The sequence below is a fragment of the Erpetoichthys calabaricus genome, chromosome 8, assembly GCF_900747795.2.
Source record: "Erpetoichthys calabaricus chromosome 8, fErpCal1.3, whole genome shotgun sequence".
Classification (NCBI taxonomy): Eukaryota; Metazoa; Chordata; class Cladistia; order Polypteriformes; family Polypteridae; genus Erpetoichthys; species Erpetoichthys calabaricus.
This window is the reverse complement of record NC_041401.2, coordinates 80,146,470-80,168,658: the sequence shown is the minus strand read 5'-3', so window position 1 is coordinate 80,168,658 and position 22,189 is coordinate 80,146,470. Positions and strand designations below refer to the sequence as shown.

The 22,189-nt window shown below is 40.1% G+C and overlaps 1 protein-coding gene across 1 annotated transcript in view; it reads right to left on the bottom strand.

The window, feature by feature from the left end:
- Positions 1 to 5,184: 5,184 nt before the first annotated feature.
- ppm1e (protein phosphatase, Mg2+/Mn2+ dependent, 1E) overlaps positions 5,185 to 22,189 on the bottom strand; it is a 92,545-nt gene continuing 75,540 nt past the window's right edge. The window contains exons 4-7 of the mRNA XM_028806952.2: positions 21,653 to 21,841; positions 20,998 to 21,141; positions 20,147 to 20,240; positions 5,185 to 9,628 (exon numbers count right to left, since the gene is read on the bottom strand). Of these exons, the coding sequence (XP_028662785.1) occupies positions 8,694 to 9,628; positions 20,147 to 20,240; positions 20,998 to 21,141; positions 21,653 to 21,841 (1,362 nt within the window). The 3' untranslated portion in view covers positions 5,185 to 8,693. The remainder of the gene's footprint in view (positions 9,629 to 20,146; positions 20,241 to 20,997; positions 21,142 to 21,652; positions 21,842 to 22,189) is intronic.

Below are 22,189 nucleotides of genomic sequence, written 5' to 3'. Positions count from 1 at the left end.
TTCAAAGAGATTTTTTTAATGATATTTAAATTGACAACGTAGGGCGCTGGAAAATCCACAGAATCACCTGCTTTATGAGAGCCCCAATATGTTGAGAGTAAAGATGTTCCTTAAGCCATACTTGCAGGTCACCTTTTGTATTCTAAATAATGTTATCATATGATTACAATCAATACAATTTATATAAAGGATTAGAAATTTTGGTTGCAGAAAATAATGTAAGATAGAGTTTATTCCATCTGCAGCATAAGGTTCGTTCGTCAATTATATAAATGTATTTTCAACATTTTAAATCATGTTGTCATTTAAATATAATTAAAAAATCTCTTTGAACCTAACTATTACCTAACTGGTAAAGGATGTCGCCGAGTTGTATTTCGCTAAGTTGTTTCTTCGCCAAATTGTCTTTTGCTGACCTTTCTTTTCACGGGGTTGTCTTTCGCCGAGTTGTCTTTTTGCCGAGTTGTCTTTCGCCGAGTTGACTGTCACCCAGTTACCACCGAACCATTTTAAGGCTTGTGAGGTTCCATCATAGGTAACTAGATTTCACACCCAGAATGAATGTCTTAACATACATTTTTTGTACACAAACATATTTCCTCCAGTAATTGTGACATGAACTTGAACCAAAAGTATATGTTAAAGAGTAATCCATATGAAATGTATAACTATGAGTTTTTGAAAAGAAAATCTACTTCTGGCAAGTCTTTGAGACTGTATCACTTTAGGAAGGCAGTAGAGACTTCCTAGAAAAGTTTAAGAAAATGAACAAACAATTGCCCTGTAGCAAGGCTTCCAAATAACGAGAGTGGTAGACATCGGGCAACCATCGAGTGCCTAGCAGGAGTATCTGCAGCAAGCAGCATTAGCGCGTGTTCTGAGCTGGTGAACTTCACATATTACTGGCAGAGTCCTCAATCTGATTAAAGTATTATATGGTCATCGATTCCTTTTTAAGCTCTGTTACTCTTTGCAAGTGATAGAAAAAGGGAACACGACATTGACAAGTTGATTGGAGTGCCGGCAGCTGTTTTGTGGTCCATGGTGGTAGTGAGTCTAAAGACAAAGTTCGGTTTACTAGTTGATCTACATCCCTTTTCTCACCTGTGGTCCTGAGCTGTGCATAAAGACCAAAAGAATGAGATTCCCAGTATAAGTAGCAGAAATTAGGTTTCTTCACAAGGCTGACAGTCCATGACTGGGGAGAAGCTCAGCGATTCAGGAGGGCCTTAGAGTGGAGTCGTCGCTCCACCGGATCGAGAAGAGACAGTTGAAGTGGTTTGGGCATAACACAAGAATACCCCAGCCCCAGCTGGCTCTCCCTAGAGCTGCTCCAGACTCACCCCACCTTGCAGCAGACCCTGGACATGCTGGAGGGATTATATCTCTCAGCTGGCTTGGAAATGAATGGGAATCTGTAGCTGGAATCTGTAGCTGGGGAAAGGGACATCTGGGCTGACCTGCTCCCACTGCGACCTTCATGAGGAAAAGCAGATGGGTAGATGAGATAAGTTGAGAGGATTCTGAAATGCATGTAATGAAGTGCGATGAAGTGTTCTACCTGCATGTACTGTAGCTGAAGATGTGTCAAGTGGATATGCTGCGCAGGCCTTGTCGACGAGTATTGATCATCATGACAAAGCAGAGATGGAGACTATCCCAGGCACAACAGAGCAGAGATGGAGACTATCCCAGGCACCTCAGCAACCAGCCATGGACAGGATACCTGTCTGTTTGCACAGCATATCAGAACAATTTAGAATCACCAGTAAACCTAACAGCCATGTCCTAGGGAATGAGGGAGAAAGTAGGGACATCCAGAGGCAGCAGTCAAGGACAGGGACAACATACAAACTAAACATAAGCAGTGATTAGAACTATGGTCCCTGCAGTTGTAAGACTGAAGCATTAATGACTGTGGCACACTGAAAGTCAACATTAAAAAAGAAAATTTCCACTCAGTACTACTAGCAAGGCCTCCAGTATTCCACAGCTCATAAAATAAATGAGTGAGACCTTTCTCCAGTACAGAGTACCTTGCTAGCTTCTTAACTTGATGTTTTAGGTCATATTGTTTAACTTATGTGCTGATTGTGCGTTGCTGCACCCACCATACACCGAACCACCTGGATTGGAATCCAAGTGCAGTGGGTGACACCTCAGCACCACATTGGAACAGCATGAGTTATTTTACCGTGGCTGGAGTGCCAATCCTGCCACCAACCCCCCTTGTAATTTGGAGGTCCTGCTTGCAGGGCTGAATGCAAATAAACATCTTACCCAGACTTATACACACTCATTAAAGGCTAAAGTGTGATCTAAGACTACAGGATTTTCTTACTTATTGGATGGTCTGTAGTGCAGCATGGTCCTCTCTGAGTGCTGTATTGATCCAGACTAAAAAGTCAAGATTTAAATGTGTACTACAAGTAAAGGCGCTCTGTACAAAGATTTCAATACCCCAAGATCACAATCTCCACCTTGGCGCATGTTGTGGGGGTTTCCCTGGAAGCTCCCTGTCCGTCTCCATTCTCTGCTAATTAGTCACTGTTTGGGTCTTGCTCTCTGCCCAGTACCACTCCATTGTTTCCCATGCGTCTTTCAACTCTCCTCAGTCCCCAGCAATCTGTCTATACACGGGGCCTGCAGAGAGCACACTACAAAGTAAAAGGCAAAATAATCCAAACCTCCGCACAAACCTCCTGCCCCTATGGGTCCATGAGCCAGTTTGTTTCATCCCCCCACACAAGAGGCTGCTGGTACAGCGGTTAAAGTGTCATGAGCATGAAAGTCTCAAAATACATCTGTTAAATACTTGCTTGACAAGCTTTTTAAATAAGGCATTAGTATTATCTGAAAAATTAATCGGGGATCAAGACCTCTAAATTGGCCCATTCTGAGTCACTGTGAGTTTGTGCTTCGTGATCCTGTGCTGGCTCCTCTTTTGTGCCTGCTGGCCCCGCAAAAGGCGACTTACAAGTAATAGGTAGTGATGTGCTGAATTATAAGCCTTGACTAGTTAGTGATTCCCTTTAAACTAGAAATATAAAGGTGTCATGTTGTCTTTTATGAATTCATAAGCATGTCATTGGGAGCAGCTTGTGCAACTTCCCACGCAGAGAGGGGGGCAGTGTGCCATGTCATAACACACAGCATTTAAACTTGTGCGAATCTAATAGATCTACCCTGACTCTAAGAACCGCTTACTTGTTTGCCTCATTTATAAATTTTATTTTGATTATAATGAGGTGTTTTATTGATGTGCTATTATTTAGACTGCAAAACTAATAACACAATTCAAATTTTAAATCTGCTATTAAATCTGATTTCACAGATCTGAATGCAAACTTTATCGATATTCTATATTCGCTTGTGGCGATGAACAGCACCCTAAACATCTGGGTAACGAAAGGTGGTAGGATAGAAGAGGAGAGATGCACTGTTTGTCCTCTTTATTAATTCACTGTTTTGTGTGCACTGCAATTGTGATCACAAGTAGCCCTTTTTTTGGCCATGCCAGTTTTAAAATAGTCTTATTTCTGTAACCTACTTTAGTCTTGCCTGCAGAGATACATTCCCTTTCTCTGCCTTCTTTGGTTTCTTAATCTTCCTGGTTTTCTGTAGTGGACCAGCACCCAGTCCAGGGATTGTTTCCTATCTTGCGAAAGACATTTTCAGGATAGTTCTGGCTTCTCGTAACCCTTAATTAAATGAAGTTGATTTTAAAATTAATGGATGGATAGACCATCGGTCCCTGTGATGTGTATCATCAATCACTATTTATCAATTTTTGCTTAGTTTAGGCAAAACATGCTATTATAATTTCATTGTATGAATTTTAGCCTCATTTTTTTAGAAAGTTTCACATGATGTAACCAGTGAAACTAGACACTAAACAAAAAGTAGATCAGCTACTTGCTAAAGACACAGCTTTGTGAGAGGGCACGGTGCTGTTGAGCAGCAAGAGCTCCATGTATTATGAATCTGACACTTTTGGCTTTCACAGATGTCCAATTAATTCAGTGACTGAAATATTGCAAATCTTTTAGGAAAAGGTGCTGCTGAAAGCAGATTGTACAAAATAGCTTTTACAACATGTTCCAAGATCTTTTTTGTTTTAAAACATTGGTCCTAGAATGTCACTGCACAGGCAACCATGGAATATGTGAAGCTTCATCAAAGGTACTCAGTGTTATGTACGGCACCATAAATGCTGTATATGTGATGGAGTGCCTTATCGTTCCAGGTGAATACCCTGCAATGAAAAACAAAATGATGGGTGCATCATGCATATCAATGCCCTCCACCCAACAGCCACTTGTGACTGCACATGAATGAAAATGAATGTTGCTCAGATCATACTAAGTACCCTGACTGATAAAACTCCAGAACCTGTCCTGCTTTAAAGCATCAGAGGGCATTACCAGGCCAAGATGAGGAAAAGGAATGAACACTTTACTTCTCTTTAAGCTCACTGATTGCAAGACAAGCACTTCAATCAACAGCCATGGTTATATTTTTTTGGAGGTACCACCTCCATCCACTCGTTTTCAAACCAAATACAGGATCCATCACAGGACATATTTACGCTCACTCATATAGGGTCAGCTAAATTGACCTAACCCACATGGTTTTGAGGTGCTGGATGAAAACCTGAAGAAGACCCAAAACAGACTTGAGGAGAAAGTGATTTAAATCTACTCTTCTGCTAACCACTGTGTTACAAAGCCACCCCAGGCGCAATGCAGTGCCTTCAAATTAAAATCTGATGAATAAGAAATGTGAAGCCTCCAGTTACAATCTGGAAGCCAGTCATGCTTGAGACTAGATGTTAGCCCTAGGAAGATCAGCAAAAGAGAAAATGGACCATTTTAAAGAATGAGAGCCATTGTGCTTCATTTTAACTGACAAGCCTTACAGTTCTTGCAATAAGGCTTACCGCGTCACTTCAGCTGTTTTCATCTGCATTCTCCCGAAGAACAGATGGGCCCAACCCAGGCCAAATTTTTAACCTTCCCCCTTAAGAAATCTGACATTGAACTTTGCCAAGTGCCACAGGGAGGCCTTACAAGGCGACACATTTTTTTGGTTTTTAGAAAAGAAAAAAAAGAAATTCTGCAGGTATCATTGAGCTAAGAAATCATGAGACAAGGAGACAGAGATTAGAAACAAATGACGCAAAAACAATAGTCAGAAATACTTTTATCTAACTTTTATACAGGATAATAGTCACCAGATAGATACCGATCGAGCACAGAAGTTACAGAACATTCACTTGTAATCTAACCAACAGGCGAGAGATAGCTCATCCGATAGGTTTGTCCTGAGAATGACAAATGGCACAACTGAACAAATGGTAGGCTTCTAGGTGGACATAACTGATTGAGCAGGGCCGTGCCTAAAATGAACCATCCTCTTTACGAATGGACAGACAAGGCCAATGGCGACAGTGAGAATTACCTGATCACAACCACAAATAGTGGGAATGCCACCCAACAAGGGCTTCATGACACCTGGCTATTATCACAGGCACAATGGTAGCCTTCTCTCCTGGGCCACTGGCATTACAGGGGGAGCCTGTTATTCATCAACTTTACCGGTAAATCCTTAAAGCATCACTTATTAGAGGACAAAGGCCAGTTACGTAACAGGCTATAGGGCTCCTTTCACTGCCCCTTCAGCTTCTATGTCATGGCACCATAAGACTGCAGTTGAAAAACTGAACCTCACATAAGGCTGAACAAAACATAAGAGATAATACGGAATAGACAGAATGAGAGGGCAGCTACTAAGCCCTGGCAGACAAACCAATGAAGGAGCACTCCACCACCTGTGGCTCAAGGTTTTTATTGCTTACAGGAGCAAGCAGCCACATACATGGGCACAGAATACTGGAAATGAAACGGAAAAAAGAGTCACTTTCAAATGCCTGTGGCAAACAGTTAAACACAGCGCTTGACAAGCATTATTTCTGTTCTAGGGGCTGGAATCACTATTAGCACTGAGTATTCGGGATACGGTGTAAGGGACAGGCCTGGGCACATGATAGGATATGAGAATTGTCACATACAAGGGAAAACTTGAAAGAAAGGAGAAGGGACAAAGCCTTGTGGAGTGGAATGGAAGTGGGGACGGCAAAGCTAAGCCGTGAGAAAGGAAGAGTGGAGGACAGAGGAAGGGCAGATATGCTACAGACAGACCTCTGCTACAGAACATGATGTCTACTTGCTGCTGTTTTCTGTGCCATTTTGATCAGCAGTGGTTCTTCATTACTTGGAACAAGGTGTGTTTAGCGTTCAAGTCTATAATCCCTCAGTAAGTTTGACAACTCGAGACACCAACTGACAGTGGCAAAGCAGGAAAACACCTTGGATTGCTGTCTAGAGCCGTGATTAGTTATGTCTAGTGAGCCATCATTGCAGGCTGATATATGTCTTAATCTGTAAGTTGTACATCACCCACTATATGCTCTGTGGGCTCAAGTGTAGAATCCATGAAACTAGCTCCCTCCACATTGGGCAGATATTTTGATGAGGATGCAAGAAAATGCATAGGGATTAGTTCTTGTGGTCACTTTGTGTGGTATGACGATGTGTTATTTATTCATAAATAAAAACAGTATAATGAAGTTAGATTCTAGGATTCTAGAAAATAGACTCAGAGGGGTCATCTCCCAAAGCGTTTCATAGGTTCTGCTGCTGGGATCACCCACTGGTGGATTAGTAGAACAGATATTGCCCACCTTTACCCAGCAAGTGGACTGGCGCTAGCAAAAGCAAATGAAGTGGACTCATCTCACAGAAACAACCATATACTAGCTAATGTTCTTCAACATGTTGGCCTTTCCCTGAGAAGCCCAAATGTGTACAACAACACTGGCTCATATTTGTAGGGACTTCTCATTCCATAAATCAAACTGTTGCTCTGTTCATCACTTGGCCTGTCCTCATAATACTATGTTTAAATCTAGCTAAAGAATTCTGTCTAAGAGATCGATGTGTTGCAGTTTAACTGTATTAATATAGATATGAGACAAACACCCACCCACACACACACACACACACTCGCGCACACATGAACATATAAATATTTCATGTATATCAATATATAATATGCAACCTTCTAAAGGAGAAATAAGGGTTGTACAGAGCATGTGGCCTCCAAGGCTTTAGGTTCCCAAGTTCTCAATGAGGTGACAGCACCCATGTCAATGGCTTCTGAAGGTGCCTTCACAGTGTGTGCGAGTCCAAGGGCAGGAAGGGTCCACACCATACCTACCTTCCAAAGTGTTTGGAAATAGTTTTCCAGGGCTTTTGAGGGTCAAATTGGAAACAGAATCATACTGTCTAAAGCAACCAGATCACCTTATGTGGGGGATAAGGGCCTCATTATCTCTTTCTCTTCCTCTCTTAGGGCTGCTCCTGGATTTGAACAAGTCCCAATTCTCGAAGATTGCACTCTAAAGCAGGCATCTGTAGCTTTACTTAGAGGGTGGTCCAGAAGGCACCATGAAGCAGCTCTCCCAGTGGGCTTCTGGCAGACTGTCCACTCCTACTGGCCACCAGGGCCTCCACCATTCAAATCAAAGTCCCAATCTGAGGAGCTAAAAAAAAAGAAAAAAAAGAAAAAGAAAAACACCCCAGCAGTCTGCTTCCATTCTGCAGCGGCCACTGCCCCCAAGTTGGTTTCTGCAATGTTTCCTGATTAAAAATGGTGGGCATATAGGGTGGGGGGGGGCATGCCAGAGGTAAACGTTCTCCTCAATCTTTTTCTGACTCTAAGGCAGCTTTGCACTGGGCAGCAATCTCCTGGAAGAGGCCATCCAGTCCTCTCTTGTTTACAATTCTTAAATCATCTCGCTTGTTCAAAAGTTTAAATCTTGCATTTGCTAACATGAGTTATTTTTTATTGCTTTGTTTCATAATGCTCACATATTTATTCTCTGAATCTAAAGATGATTTAAGATTTTGAAATAGATGATTATGCAGATGTTCATTTAAGTGTTAATGCTGCAACATAATGCCAAACTGCTGTAGTCACGTAAGACAGCAGGAAAACAAAAGCCACCAACTGGACTCCAAAAGAGGATCCAAGTGTGCAAGAAGTAACATCAGCTCTGCACCCTTTTTGCTCCCCATTTTCTAGTGACACAGATTTGTGTAGTTTGCGTCTGGATTCAGCAGGGACAGTCAGAGACGCACATCTGTTTGTGGCCTGTGTGTGACCAGTGGCTTCTAATAAGATGGGGCTGAAAGAGGCAGAATTCAATAATGGTATCTGATGGTTGTGGCAGAACTGCAAAGTGTACTCTGGGGCTGGGGGTAATGAGTCATTTACAATGCACTTCCCATCAGCACCAGAGACAGTGGACAGAGCAGAAACAGGAAGCCTGACGTTGTCATTGCACCCTGCAGTCCTGCATCAGAGCTCTTTAGGTGAAAGTGCAACCTGCCTAGAAATTTAAAAAAAAAAGACTCAATACGCCTGTCATTAAGGACACAAAGGTGTGGAGAACTTTCATTTGTGACTTAGTTCATGGGGAGAAATTGCAGCTTCTTACTGTCTGGGGTCATGTTGCTGCGATGTGGCTTGGGTCTTGAATGAATAAAAGAGCCACAGTGTCCCATCTGGGTCTCAAGGAGGCATCACTACACTAGCTAACGTAGACGCTACAGGACACAGAGCTTATTCTCCTATATATGACAGCACTGGACGAGATCAGGAGTGCCTATACTGGCTGCCTGCATATGGGTCCAGAGAAATGAACTGCTGCTTATAGGCAGAAAGGGGATCAGCTCTCTGTTCCAACAGCGTAGACCAAGGCGCCCTCTCTTAAAGACAGAGGAGAGTCGTCTTGACCGTCTCCTGTCTCTTGTGAGGAGGGCAGCTGTTTCAAGGCAGTGTCCCAAAGAGGGGGTGCAACTGTAGGTGGGGAGATGGGGCTTTGAGGCCCACTGGGATTTCCGAAGTCCATAAGCAGATAGACCTTCTTCTCTGGGAGGACGCCAAGCAGTTCCTGGTCCTGGGAGAGACACCAGTGCAGGAGCAGTAGGGAAAGACCTGGTTGGGGGATCCTCTTCACCAACAGGTGGGAGGTGAATATAGCCTTCATCCTGAGGCAGGCTGAATTTGGGGCCCAAGCACAGGCTAGTTCTATCAGTGAAAGAGTCCATGCGGTCTTCATATCCCAGATCAGCTGGAGCAGAGCACTGGTGTAAGGGCCATGTCCCTCCTCCCTTACTGCCACTGTCCTCAACTTGGTTCTCACTACTCTGATCACCCCCACCTTCAAAAGATTCCCCTCCCTGCCAAGGCTCTTCCTTTTCTTCCTCCCCATCCTCTTCTTCCACATTTGGAGCTGCAGCAGGGTCCCGCAGAAAGACAACAATAACAGTGATGTTGTCACTAGAGCCAGCATCACGTGCTGAGGCTACTAGCTTATGTGCAACCATGCAGCTGTCACCATTGTTCTCCTGTAGATGGTCTGAGACCACCCTAACTGCTTCCTCTGGGCTCACTGTGTCATAGAAACCATCACAAGCTAAGATCAAGTAGTCCTCTGTGCCATCCAGAGGCACAGAAATGTGATCAGCATCACCACAGATATATGGCTTATGTTCAGAGTCACCTGCAAGAGAAAAAGAGATTAAAAATTGAGTGTAGTGAATAAGAAAGAAGAAGAACTGGACACTTTTAAAAACATACTGTCATCCCAATTATCTGTTTTTGTTAGTAGGTATCTATAAAAAACTCGGGCAAAACAGATTACCAAAAGTGAAAAAACGGGAGGAGACATAAATATTACCAAATCCCTATGATTGCTTCTGACAGAACTCAAGTAAATTGCCATTTCACTTGAGCAACAAATATTTCAAAAATGTACTTCCCATAGGATTCTTCTCCTAAAGCCCGGCAAAGAATAACTGAATTATTTTGCAGCCATTCAAAGAAAACTTAGTTACTACAAAACATATAAATAAAGGAAAAGCACACAAGCCAGCAGTGGATGGTATACTCTGGGTGGGTGCAGTGCGCCATGGAAGGACTTTAGACAGCAGCACCAGTATAACAGAGTGTCGTAATTCCTTTTGGCACATACAGATTTAAAACTGAACTATTTTTTATGATTAACACTTTTTTTTCTTATTCTTAGGCTTCTTATCTTTAAATTTTTGACATTTCTTCAGAGCCATTTTGTTCTTTGTTTTTCATACATTTGTCTCCATTTTCCTCAGTGGTTTAATGGTGGAGCCATGTTATTGTTAGAAATGGCCTTTGTCAGCTAGACATGGGATAACTGATACTGGAATGCATGATGTCAAAAAATGTATTTATATGTGCTTTAATAGCCCAGTTATTTACAGAAACCTTTCTAAAATACCATACAAACCACTATTCTGGTTAGAGAAACCAGGTTAACAAGTTATTTAGCCATGTAAACCCTTAACAAGGTTACAGTTATAAGGATTTTATAGTCAGCGCATGTCCATTGCACTCTATTCTCCTAAGCATGTGTTAGCTTCACAAATGTTTTCAGACGCCATGGACAGAAGCATCCACAAGACAAATTTTCTGAAAGAAGTGTTTGGGCAATCGTATTATTCCTTCTCATAGATGAAATAATCTGTCTCAATAGCTCAGAAATCACTAAATCTATGTTGATAAGCTGAACGCACAGTGCTAAACTCAGCAGCACAAATCACAGGAGCAGTGTGCAGGGTAACATGTTATGTAGTCTGATTACTTTATAAAGTAATAAGTATCCTAATGCAATACTTATTTTATTTAAGTAAATGTTCTTGCAATTATTAATATCCCAGCAGCACTGGGTGTAAGGCAAGACACTCTTGTACTGGAATGCCGGTCCTTTGCACAATTCAGTCGCACAGCCAAGCAGAAAAGAGTGTGCTGTTTGCAATCCAAAAACAGAAACATATTAATAAGGTGTCAGTTTAATTTTAATCCAGCCATTTGCTATAAATCTTTTTAAACAGTGTGATCAGGTGATCCAGCAGTCAGTGTTAATACCGCTAATCATCAGTGGCTCTGGTCAGCTTTGCTAAAGGGGATGGATTTTATTTACTTCACAGCACATGAAGTGCTAAATGTATTTCTAAAACACAAGAAAATTATCACAAGCTTCATGCTTGTTTTCGGATTAACATGAAGATAAACGTTTAACTCTTTTTTGAAATCTGCTTGTGCATATAAAGAGATTTTTAAGAAACCAGGTTTCTGCCTTATCTGGGTTACTCTCCTTATACTGGTTTTGTGACTGCATATAAATGCACTCAGTGTGCTATTACTATGAATGACGGCCTTGTAGTAGCACTGGCATCAAAGCTTTTGAATTCTCAATTTTCCAGCTTAGATGGGAAAATCATCTGAGACTTAGACTTTTGCTCTAAATTTTTGACTATGAATTTTGGTCTTATATTTTGGTTTTGATAACCTTTTTAAATGCCTTTTTTGGACTCCAACTTCACTCATGTTATTACTTCTCATTCTTTTTGCACTTGTTTGGCTGAATGACTTATTTCAATCAAAACTGTTCAAAGATGTTCAAACACACATTCACCTTGTCAAAACTTATTAATGTCCAATAATGAACAAAGCACTTCACACGATCATAACACAGACAGACAGACAGACAGACAGACAGACAGACAGACAGACAGACAGACAGACAGACAGACAGATAGATAGATAGATAGATAGATAGATAGATAGATAGATAGATAGATAGATAGATATTTTATTAATCCCAAGGGAAAATTACAGGATTGTCAGATCTACAAAAATCTCACAAGACTTAACTGAAAAGGGCAACACCAAACTCTATTATACAGTTTTGTAGTCTGGGTCACAAAAATGACTTCCAAACCATCAAAAGACCAATTATTCTAACCTCTACAGTCTTGTGGGCATTACTGTGGTATCAAAGCTCAGGAAATCAGATTCAGAAGATGGTTTTACCTCATGTAGTTAACATCATGAAGACTGAAATTCAGCATATTAAACTGAAAGTCGGCATTGAATTTTACAAATTTAATACTTCAGACTGTCAAACTTAGTTTTGTTCTATATTGTGTATCATTACTACACCAGATGTTGTGTGAGTGCCTTCCAACATATATTTTTATTCAATTGGCAGTGGTAGAGTGGTTAATGCTACTGTCTCATGGATCCAAGGCCAAGGGTTTGAATTCCAAGCCCAGTCATTTACTGTGTGAACTTTGCAAATTCTTCCTGTGCCCATGGGGACCTCTCTCCAGGTCCTCTGGTTTTTCTCAAATATTCCCAAAGCTTGCTTGGTCAGTGGGAGGCAGGATGCACACATGTATCTAAACCGTTTCTTAAACTGCAATTTGTAATAGATCTGATAATGTACACATGTATTTTATAAGTTATTTTATATGTTACTGATGGAAAAACACAAATACAAATTGGAAAATACATGTTTTAAAAGAGGGCACCGCAGTGGTTAATGTTGCTGCCTCGCAACTCTGAATTCCTTGGGTTAAATCCTGGTCTTAGCCCTGTGTATGTGGAGCCTTTGCATTTTAAACACTTCATGTTTTCTTTCAAAATCACAAAGAAATTAACACTAAGTTAACGTGTGAGTCTAGATTGGCTGTATATTAGTGTGCACAGCATTCAAGATCGATTCTTATTTCGCACTCAGAGATGTCAGAATAGGCTGCCATCTTCGTAAGCTTGAAGAGGATTAAGCTGCCTCAATAAGGAATTGATATATTGATATAACTGAGAAAATAAAAACCTGAACCACTCCATAAGTGCCTGTTACTTAAAGCCTTCTCACCTCTCTCAGAGCTTTTGCAGCATTCACTTAAAAGCTGATGCCTGAAGCCTTCTTATAATCAGTATCAACTCGTTTGTTCCCCTCATTTGGCATCTTCTCCATAAGTGCCTGTTACTTAAAGCCTTCTCACCTCTCTCAGAGCTTTTGCAGCATTCACTTAAAAGCTGATGCCTGAAGCCTTCTTATAATCTGTATCAACTCGTTTGTTCCCCTCATTTGGCATCTTTTCCATGAGTTCTGAATACTTTTACTATTAATCACATTAATCATGTTCCCTTTGGCATTTGTTCAATCAATTCATACCCATTCCATTCAGTCATTTTGTTGTTAAATGCTTTGTCATTCTAAATTCTGTAGCTCACTTAAAAACGCCTCCATCTTGGCATCTTTTTCCTTTGACATTGCTTCTCTAGAATTTCTTTTTGTTTTTTTGTAGACTGCATTATTAGTTTACTCTGTAATTCTTGCTATTCCTCACATCACCACCTGTTCACTTAAACAGCAATTGCTAGTTCTGCATTCCAACACACCACCTCCTTGTGACTCAATGATCCTTCAGTCCTGCCACAGTTTTGTCTCGCTGCTTTAACCAGACATTGTTCATCTGTCATGCTGTGGTTTTCCACCTAACTTGATGTTTGCTTACTTTGTTTTCATTTCTCCACTATATAAATGTCATCGTTCCTTCAAAAATTTTCATACTACAACGGTACCTCAATGTGGGCATCTTCTTTTAGGTCTGGATTTAAAACATAATTAAAATCTCCAGCCATTATAATTTTGTGAGTGCTCACATTAGGGATAGATCCAAAAACATTTTGGAAGAAACCTCTATCATCCATGTTAGGTGCATAGACATTAATCAAAATAATTTTAGTGTTAGATAAATTACCCATCACCATGACATATCACCCTTTGGAATCAGATATTACATTTGACACTGTATTAAGATTCCCACACCCCTAGTTTTCTTTATATAGCTGGAGTGAAAAATGTGGCCAGACCAATCTCTTTGCAACTGAAACTGGTCCTTGCTTCATAAGTGAGTCTCCTGTAAAAATACTATCTTGGCATTTAGGCCTGTTAAGTGAGAGAATACTTTCTTTCTCTTTAATTCATGATTGAGACCCTTGACATTCCAGCTCACTGAGTTCACTATATGGTCATTGAAACATTGCTTTTGTTGACATTTTGTAGTATTAAGTTAAGGCAGTACATTGTTACATATGAAAGCTTTGACATAAATTTCATACTATTGCCAGGTGATATATGTAAAGCGCCTATTCTTATGTTGGAACTTATAGTTATTGGGGTAGAAGGAATAAAAAAGAAATAGCATTGCTCTATTTTACTCCCCCCCAACCCCCCCATCCCATTTTTCTTTCTGCAAGTGAGACAAACCACATTTCGCAAAGTTCCAGTCCTCTGACATGCCAAGAGACAGAGCATGTCTAGAGTAAAATGAACCCCCCAGCAATTGGGTAGAGAAGGTTAAAACTTAGATATCTTGTGAAGATACAGTCCAAATACAATAAATCAAGAACCAAGGGTATGATGTTAAAAAAAGTAGCCAAAGTGTACATATAATTAATGGAAGAAATTTCAATATAATAATTAAAGTCTAACAAAAAGTAAACAGCTGGTAACATTGTAGTAGCCAGAGTGTACATATAATTAATAGAAAAAATGTCAATATGATGATTGAAGCTTACAAAGAAAAAAAAAACTGTCAATAGCTGTTTACTTTTTGGTAACCAGTTAACCAAAATATAGCCATAAGTCATGAGTGGCCAAAATACATATATAATTAATGAAACAGATATCAATATAATAATTAAAGGAAAGGGATGGCTGAAAAGGAAATAAAATATAATATATAGTTATGGCAAATGTCTCATTACAAACAGTCTATATTGCAAGCTTCAAGTCCTTGCCAGAACATGGTGTGACTAATGATTGTGTGTTTCAAAATAATATCTGGATCAGTCTTCTTAGCTCTTTGTCTGTTTTGTCCAGAGAACTAAAAATGTAAAGCTGATCTTCAATAACTACTTTCAGTTTGACAGAGTACAAGAGGCTGTATCTCATTTCAGCTCTATATAGGCACTGTTTAATGCTATAGAATGCAGCATGTTTAGCAGCTGTTGCAGGGCAGAAATCAGAGAAAATACGAATGCGATTACTTTCAAATATAAAGAATATAAGAAGAAACATCAAGTTTTTTTTGGCCTGTAGTTTCTCGCAATTAGGCTTTTCTTTTGGGAGGCATTCAATCCATGTATACGGTGGGCTGCTAAGATCTCGATGTCTGGTTTAAAGTCCTCTCCAGTTATTTTAGGGAATAGTTCAGCTATGAGTTTCAATGGGTTTGCACTTTCCCATTTTCCAGGAAGATCTTCAATTCTGATGTTGTTCCTTCTACAGTATATCTATCTTCCAGTGCAGCCAGTTTGTCAGCGAGCACTTTGCGTCCTGATTTTGCAGCCGTTGCTTTTTCATCTGTGGCAAAAGCAAATTGTTCAACTATTTCAATACAAATAGTAAATATTTACTCTAGCATACTGGTATTTTCCAGAATGCTTTTTTTTCATAGCATTTCTGTAAAAGTTATAGTAAACTTTCTTGTAACAGTAATTTTGAGGAAGTTTTTTGTTTTGATTTACTGATATTTTGACTTTTTGTTTGTTCCAACAATTGAAATTTATGGATTCTGATTTTGTCTTTGATTAAGGTTTAATGGTTGCCCAGCTTAGACATGCAAGATTGTTTTTAGAAAAGTCTGATAATCTCACTCAAACCTTTACTAGGAAAAGGGTATTTGCTTAAATGTAGGTATGTGCATTAATTTATGTATTAGTTAAAACTATTAAAGCCTTAAACACAATTACTCCTAATAAAATGCACAGACTTTCAAATAGCAGTTTTCTAGCTCACCAGTTATAATCACTTTTTAATGCTTCTAAAACATCAGAACACCCTTGTTAAAAATGTCTCAAAGGTTTACTTCACACCCACTTTTCTCTTTCAGCTTCTGGGCCATCAGGCTAAGCACACACTTCCTCTTTATTTACTTACACCTCTGAACCAAACACTTCCTATTACCATGGCCATCAGAATGTGTCAGTGGCTTCTTCTCACTACAAAGAAACAACCCAATATTGAAATGTTGCTAATTTCGTTCTTTTCTGACTACAGTGGTTTTGTACATAACCCTTTTAATTGTATCAACAAACTCCAAAATCAACTCATTATAATGTCAGAAATGTATTCTCCATATTTTCAACCCCAAAACCAGCACTATTAACCACTAGGAAAAATCTATCTTGTTCCCTACACAAAGCACACATCTACTCTCCTTATGTTCAGTGCCTTTATGACTTCACCTAATCTTCCCATCATATTGCTGTTTTAACTTTTCAAATAGTAATACCCACACTATCTCCTGCATACTTCTTTACCCTTACTACCTTGCAGGATATTCTGTAGGTTAAATGCATTATAGTACCTTCTGAATAACTGTTTTCCACATTTTATTTTTTGAAAATGAATTTTATTTATTAATTGTGTTTTTTATCATTACATTGATGACATCTCTATGCATTTAACATTGCATTTGGTATCCAATGACACCTCATTGTAGTGAGTCACTGCACATGCGTCAATGGACGATGTGTCAGATGCCATCTTATTTCAAACCAAAGGATGGCAGTAGATTTTGTTTAGATATTCAGGTACTCTTGCCCACTATTTCTAGTTCTCCATTTTAGAAAAGTTTGCCCAATCAATCATCCTGATCAGCCCCTGATGATCTTGAGGATGCAGTTATTGTTTTGTGTGTTTTAATCTCTGCCACCTGGAAAAAACAACAATACTTCAAGCATTTCACTCTTTGGATAGCAAGACGCTGTCACTGGTCACCCTACTAAACTCATCCTCAGTGCATTACGATGAGCGCTATCATCTGCTATGGAGCAAGGGACAGGCAGATGGGAACCATCTCACATCATGTTGGACCGTACTGCATACAACTCTTATACCACCAATATTGGGAGTTTGCAGCAGAACACAAAGCATAAGACATTGACAAAAGAAATCAGACCATTCAAACTACCTAATTGTTCGGTTACCTTATCGTCAATACTGCACATAAATTCAACCTTAAAGTTTTCAGTTTTTCCTTTTCAATTGCAAGGCTCACTAATTGCACTGCTCTGCGAAGACAGTAACAGAAGAGACAGAAAAATAGGATGGACCAGGAGATGAAAACAAACAAAATATTAAACGAGCTAGGATTAAACCAGAAAAACACAATCACCAGAATGCAAACCAAAAATCACTGTCAGAAATCAAACACATATACAGTCAGTGCTTGGGAAATTGTTAATAAACAAACTTTCGTGAGTCTTTTTAAGAATATCCTGAAACTTGGATGACGACCTGCCACATCTCGCCTACTTTTATACTGTTACCCAAATTATGTCAGACTAGTTTTACTTCCTGTTACTGCCCCCTAGCAACCATTTATCACATTCTGAAGATGGCACACCAGAGTGGCATTATTCCCTGAGGGTGATCTGGCTCACAGGATCCTCATTGTTGAGGACCCAAGCAGCTGGACCAGACCAAAGGGACGTTCATGTAACACCTGGCTGTGGCAGATAGATGTTCATTTCCAATGGGTGGGAATGGACCACGTGTCTTACTGGGAGGTAGCCAACAAGAATCCCAAGTTGTTTCCTCATCTGGTGAGTGCGGCAACATACTGTACCAGTGCATGCTCCCCAACCTGACCTGACCTGACATGTACTAACATTCACAATTATAACACAGCCCTGTTATTGTCCATGGGTTCTGAACACGTCTTTCCGCTTCCTCTGGACACTTAAAAAAAAAAAAACTGACATGGTAACTCCAGACCAATGTTAGATTCTCTGGCCCATAGCCTTTCCAGTTAAATAAGTAGAGCAGGGAGTTACCATGCCTTCATGAACACAAAGACCAACAGATCTCAAACCCCTCATTGCCATCTACCAAAACCTGAAAAAACGATGACATACATTAGGAAAAATAACAATAAAACACAGACTTCAACTAAGAGACATTAAATGTTGCCCACTTGTTTCACTTGTGAGAACCAGTCTGAACACCATCAGACAGACACCAGCTCTTTATAAAACACACGTTTAATACTACTTTTAAACCCACACAACACACAGTGCTTCCAGCACCAAACACTCCCAACACGGGCCTCTCTCAATGTCCGTGGGCCGCCTCTCTTCCTCCTGTCCCTGAAGCTTCGTCCTGCTCCAGCTTCTGACTTTAATTCCCTGACTGTAGGAAGGCAGCCCCTTTTATATTAACCCGGATGTGCTCTCTGTGCTCGTTGTTGACATTCCGGTGGCACTTCCTGGTGTGGCGGAAGTGCTGCACGAGCACCCAGTAGCACACTGGGTGTCCCTGGAAGGTTCTTCCTCCACCTGCCCAGGTGTGGCGGAACTGCAGATTTCCCGGGCTCCACAATGCTCGGAGCGCCCCCCTGGCGGTGGCCACGGGCCCTAATGGGTTTGAGTCTCTTGGCTCTGTCCCTGTGGTATCCTTCTTATCCAGGGTGGTTGCCCCCTTGTGGCCCAGGGATGTATAAACCGCCTCCCGGCCCTTCCAGGTGTCCCAGCTGGGTCTGCCCCCCAGCCTCCTGCCACACACTATAGTGTAATAGCCAGCAAGTCTAGGCCCCAGTTTACAGAAAGAAAGCTTGAAACAAATAACTCTCGTGAGTCATACCTTCTGGTGCACCTTACACTAAGGGGCCCTACTGTACATTTGACTTTATATTTGAGTTTACAATTTGCAAAACACTTTGTTTGCATCCCAGTTTCTCTTAAATTCTTACAAACCAGCTCCCTAATCTAGTGAAGACGATTCAGATAGGTGGTAAGGCTATGAAAGGGTTAGGTCACAGAGGGCACATTCAGGGGGTACATTCAGTACAGGTTTATAACCATAAAGACATTCAACAGGAGACTTGAGGTTTAACTTCTAATGATACAGGAGACAAGTGCAGTTTTTCAAACAATTTTATACTCATAAAATTTTCAGCAGCTCCTGAGTCAACAAAAGCTTTTATATTTCTGGAAGCCAGACTGACAAGCAACAAAAGAGGATTTCTGAGCTGTTTGACTGCTAGCCATGTCAGTTCGAAATTCAATCTGATGTTTATTTTCTGTTCTTAACATAGGACAAGTAGAACAAAAATGTCCCATTAATCCACAATAAAAACAATTACCTTCTTCTAAACATTTGGTACACTTCACAAAGCTTATACTTTGTTGTTTTATTTTGTTCCCAAGTGACAATTTCTTCCTCCCGTTTAACAGTGCAAGCCGCTTAGCTAACTCCACCAAATACTTAACATTATATAATAAAGTAGAGTTTAATTTATTTAACTGATTTTACAAACCCTGCTGCTCAGTATGAAAGTAATTTAATAGTACAGTAGTTTGTTCCAGTCTTGTAATGACTCTGTACGGAGAAGAAAAATTTTCTAGATTCAATTCAAAATACGTTTCCCTGTGCATTTGATCCTCTATTTAATTGAATGAATTCTATTAGATCTACTTTATCAATGACTTTGAGAATTCTGAAGAGCTGGATTTAAAATTCAGCCTTCATTAGATTTAATTTCCTTTAACTTTTATAGTAGGGTATGTCCTTTAATCCAGAGATTCACTTTATGGCCCTTTTCTACACAGCACTCCAGTTGTTGTCTCACAAGCACAGAGGTTTCATAAATACAACCTAACATTTAATTTTCTTTTTAATTACTTTTGTATAATTCCTAGATAATGAGAATGTTTTGTCACTGCAAGCCCCTAAATCCTTAGGGGGGGGGTGCTTCCTGTTGCATCGCCCAACTTGTATTTATCAGAACATTGTACTTGTTTATGTTACATGGCATTTTCTAAATATTTGTCCAGTTTTGGAGAGTTTCCAGGTCTTCTGGAATCTCGTAAACAGCATTCTTAATATATACATTGCTTCCAGTTTGCATGTTGTCTAGTTTGGAAATTTCAGAAGTATACTAACTTTGTTATTATCTATGTCATCAATATAAATAAGAAATAATAATAGGCTGAATGACTCCACAGATGACCTCCACTCATGTGGAACATTCTTCTCTTAATGTTTAACAACCTTCTTGAAGTCGGCCACCTTACCTTAGGACATACAGAGGAGCAGTGATCATTAGCTAACAACTTACATGGGTAACTTTCTACCATAACTTAGCACTATTGAAGAACACTTTTCATTATCATCACAACTTACCGATTGCTCTAGAAACAGACAAGCTGCCATTAACACGCCAGGCACCAAACCAGATCACACAACCTCCAAGGGCTTCAATTCGTTGCTTCTCATCCTGCACAAACACACAAAAAAGTAGAAAGGATTTAATGAATCACTTTTGCTTTTCAAGATTGTGCAATATAAAGTAAAGTAATTTCTGACAAGTTGTACGTAAGCCTTGTGAACAGTTGGGGGCGCCACTGAGCCCCCACACCACAGATACACAGGACTCAACACAACTCCAGGCTCGAAATAAAGGATTTGTAACCCGCCCAACTGAAATACAACAATGATGATAGCCAATACACAGACTTTTAAGTGTTCTTTCCCTCACTTCTCTCTCTCCTTCTCTTGTCCAATGAGTGCCACCTGCTACCTCCTGACTCTGCCTCAATCAAAATAAGCCAGCGGGCTTTCTTTTACAGTCGACCTGGGAACAGCTTCCAGTCTCCTCTCCAAGTTGTCCAAAGTACTTCTGGGTCATGCAGAAACAAGGGCAGTCCTTCCCTGCCAGTGCCTTCTGACAGTCACTAAAGACCCCGACAGGGTTGCATTTCCGGACACCATTTCCTTTGCAACCCTGAAGGTGTTCTAATCGAGTTTAGCCCTGAGAAACACTGCCATCTGCCGTGTGGGCGATTGACCTGCTCCTGGTACTTTCATTCTCCCGGTCCTTCCGTTATGGCTTGCTGGCCGGTTATTAAACCTTCTGTTATACCCTCCAGAATGCCTGTTCTCCATTCGGAGTTCCTACAAAATATATGCTTTGGTTGCACTCCTACAGTAATGCATCACACAATTATTGTATTAAGTGTGTGTGTACCACTCACCTCCCTGTCAGGTTTGTGGGGTTTCATTAACTCGACTGGCTGACCACGTCTCACAAGCATGACCTGGGAATCTCCAAGCCATGCTACATGTAGGATATTCCCTCGTATGAAGGTAACAACCCCTGTAGTCCCACATCGCAGATTCTGTGGAAGAGCAAAGCACAGCGTGATTAATGAAAAGCAGATTTATATCACCATTTGCTCCAATGCTTAACAAATACACTGTAACAAAAATCATAAACCCATGAGAAAGTGGATTGATTATCTATCTATTAGGTATAAGACAAAAAAAATTACAGAGCAAACTCACTGGACCAACTGAGAGTGTGCAATCAAACTATAATGAAAGTCTTTGTAATAAAAACTCACCCAACTACAGATTAAATCTGCAAACTCAATGCAGTGGATTTGGATACAGGATTTGGGGACTTTAAAGTAGTAACTATACTTAAAAAAACTACTGTATACTATAAAATCAAATCAACTGTTTAATATTTTCTGATTTTTGAATGCTTAAATGAACTGGGTCAGGAAACCAGTGGCAAACAAAATAGAATTTTGTTTACCATTCTTCATAGAAAGAAAGAAAGAAAGAAAAGAAAGAAGAAAGAAAGAAAGAAGAAAGAAAGAAAGAAAAGAAAGAAAAATTGTTTACCTCTCTGACTGCTTTCTGGACAAACCTTTCATCTGTCAGTTTAAAGGCCCGGCACAAAGCCTCACAAGGGTCCTGAAGGAACATTTCTTGTCGAACCAGGTTAACATGAAGGTGATTGGAAGCATAGATAGCTGCATCCACTCCACCATGGCCATCAAATACAGCAAAGTAGGCCTGCTCTTCTTGATCCTGACCATAAAGAGAGATTAATAGTGGAGAAGATGGTCATTTATTGACAGATGAAGCAATTACCTGATTGAACATCTGATGCAATCCCTTGTGTGTGTGCCAAATATCGAGCTAATACAGTTTTGTAAAATCTTAATGATTTTTCCTAAAATGTCTGTTACTGTGAATAGTTAAGTGAGCAGAATATGAACTGATCACCAAAAGGTATAAAGATAAACATGACACATTTCTTTAATATTTTAAGCAAGATTACATTTTATTTCCATCATTCACAGGAAAAAAAATACCAAAAAAATGAAAAGGATCTGAACCATATGTTTGGGCACCCGACATGGTCAGTACTTAGTA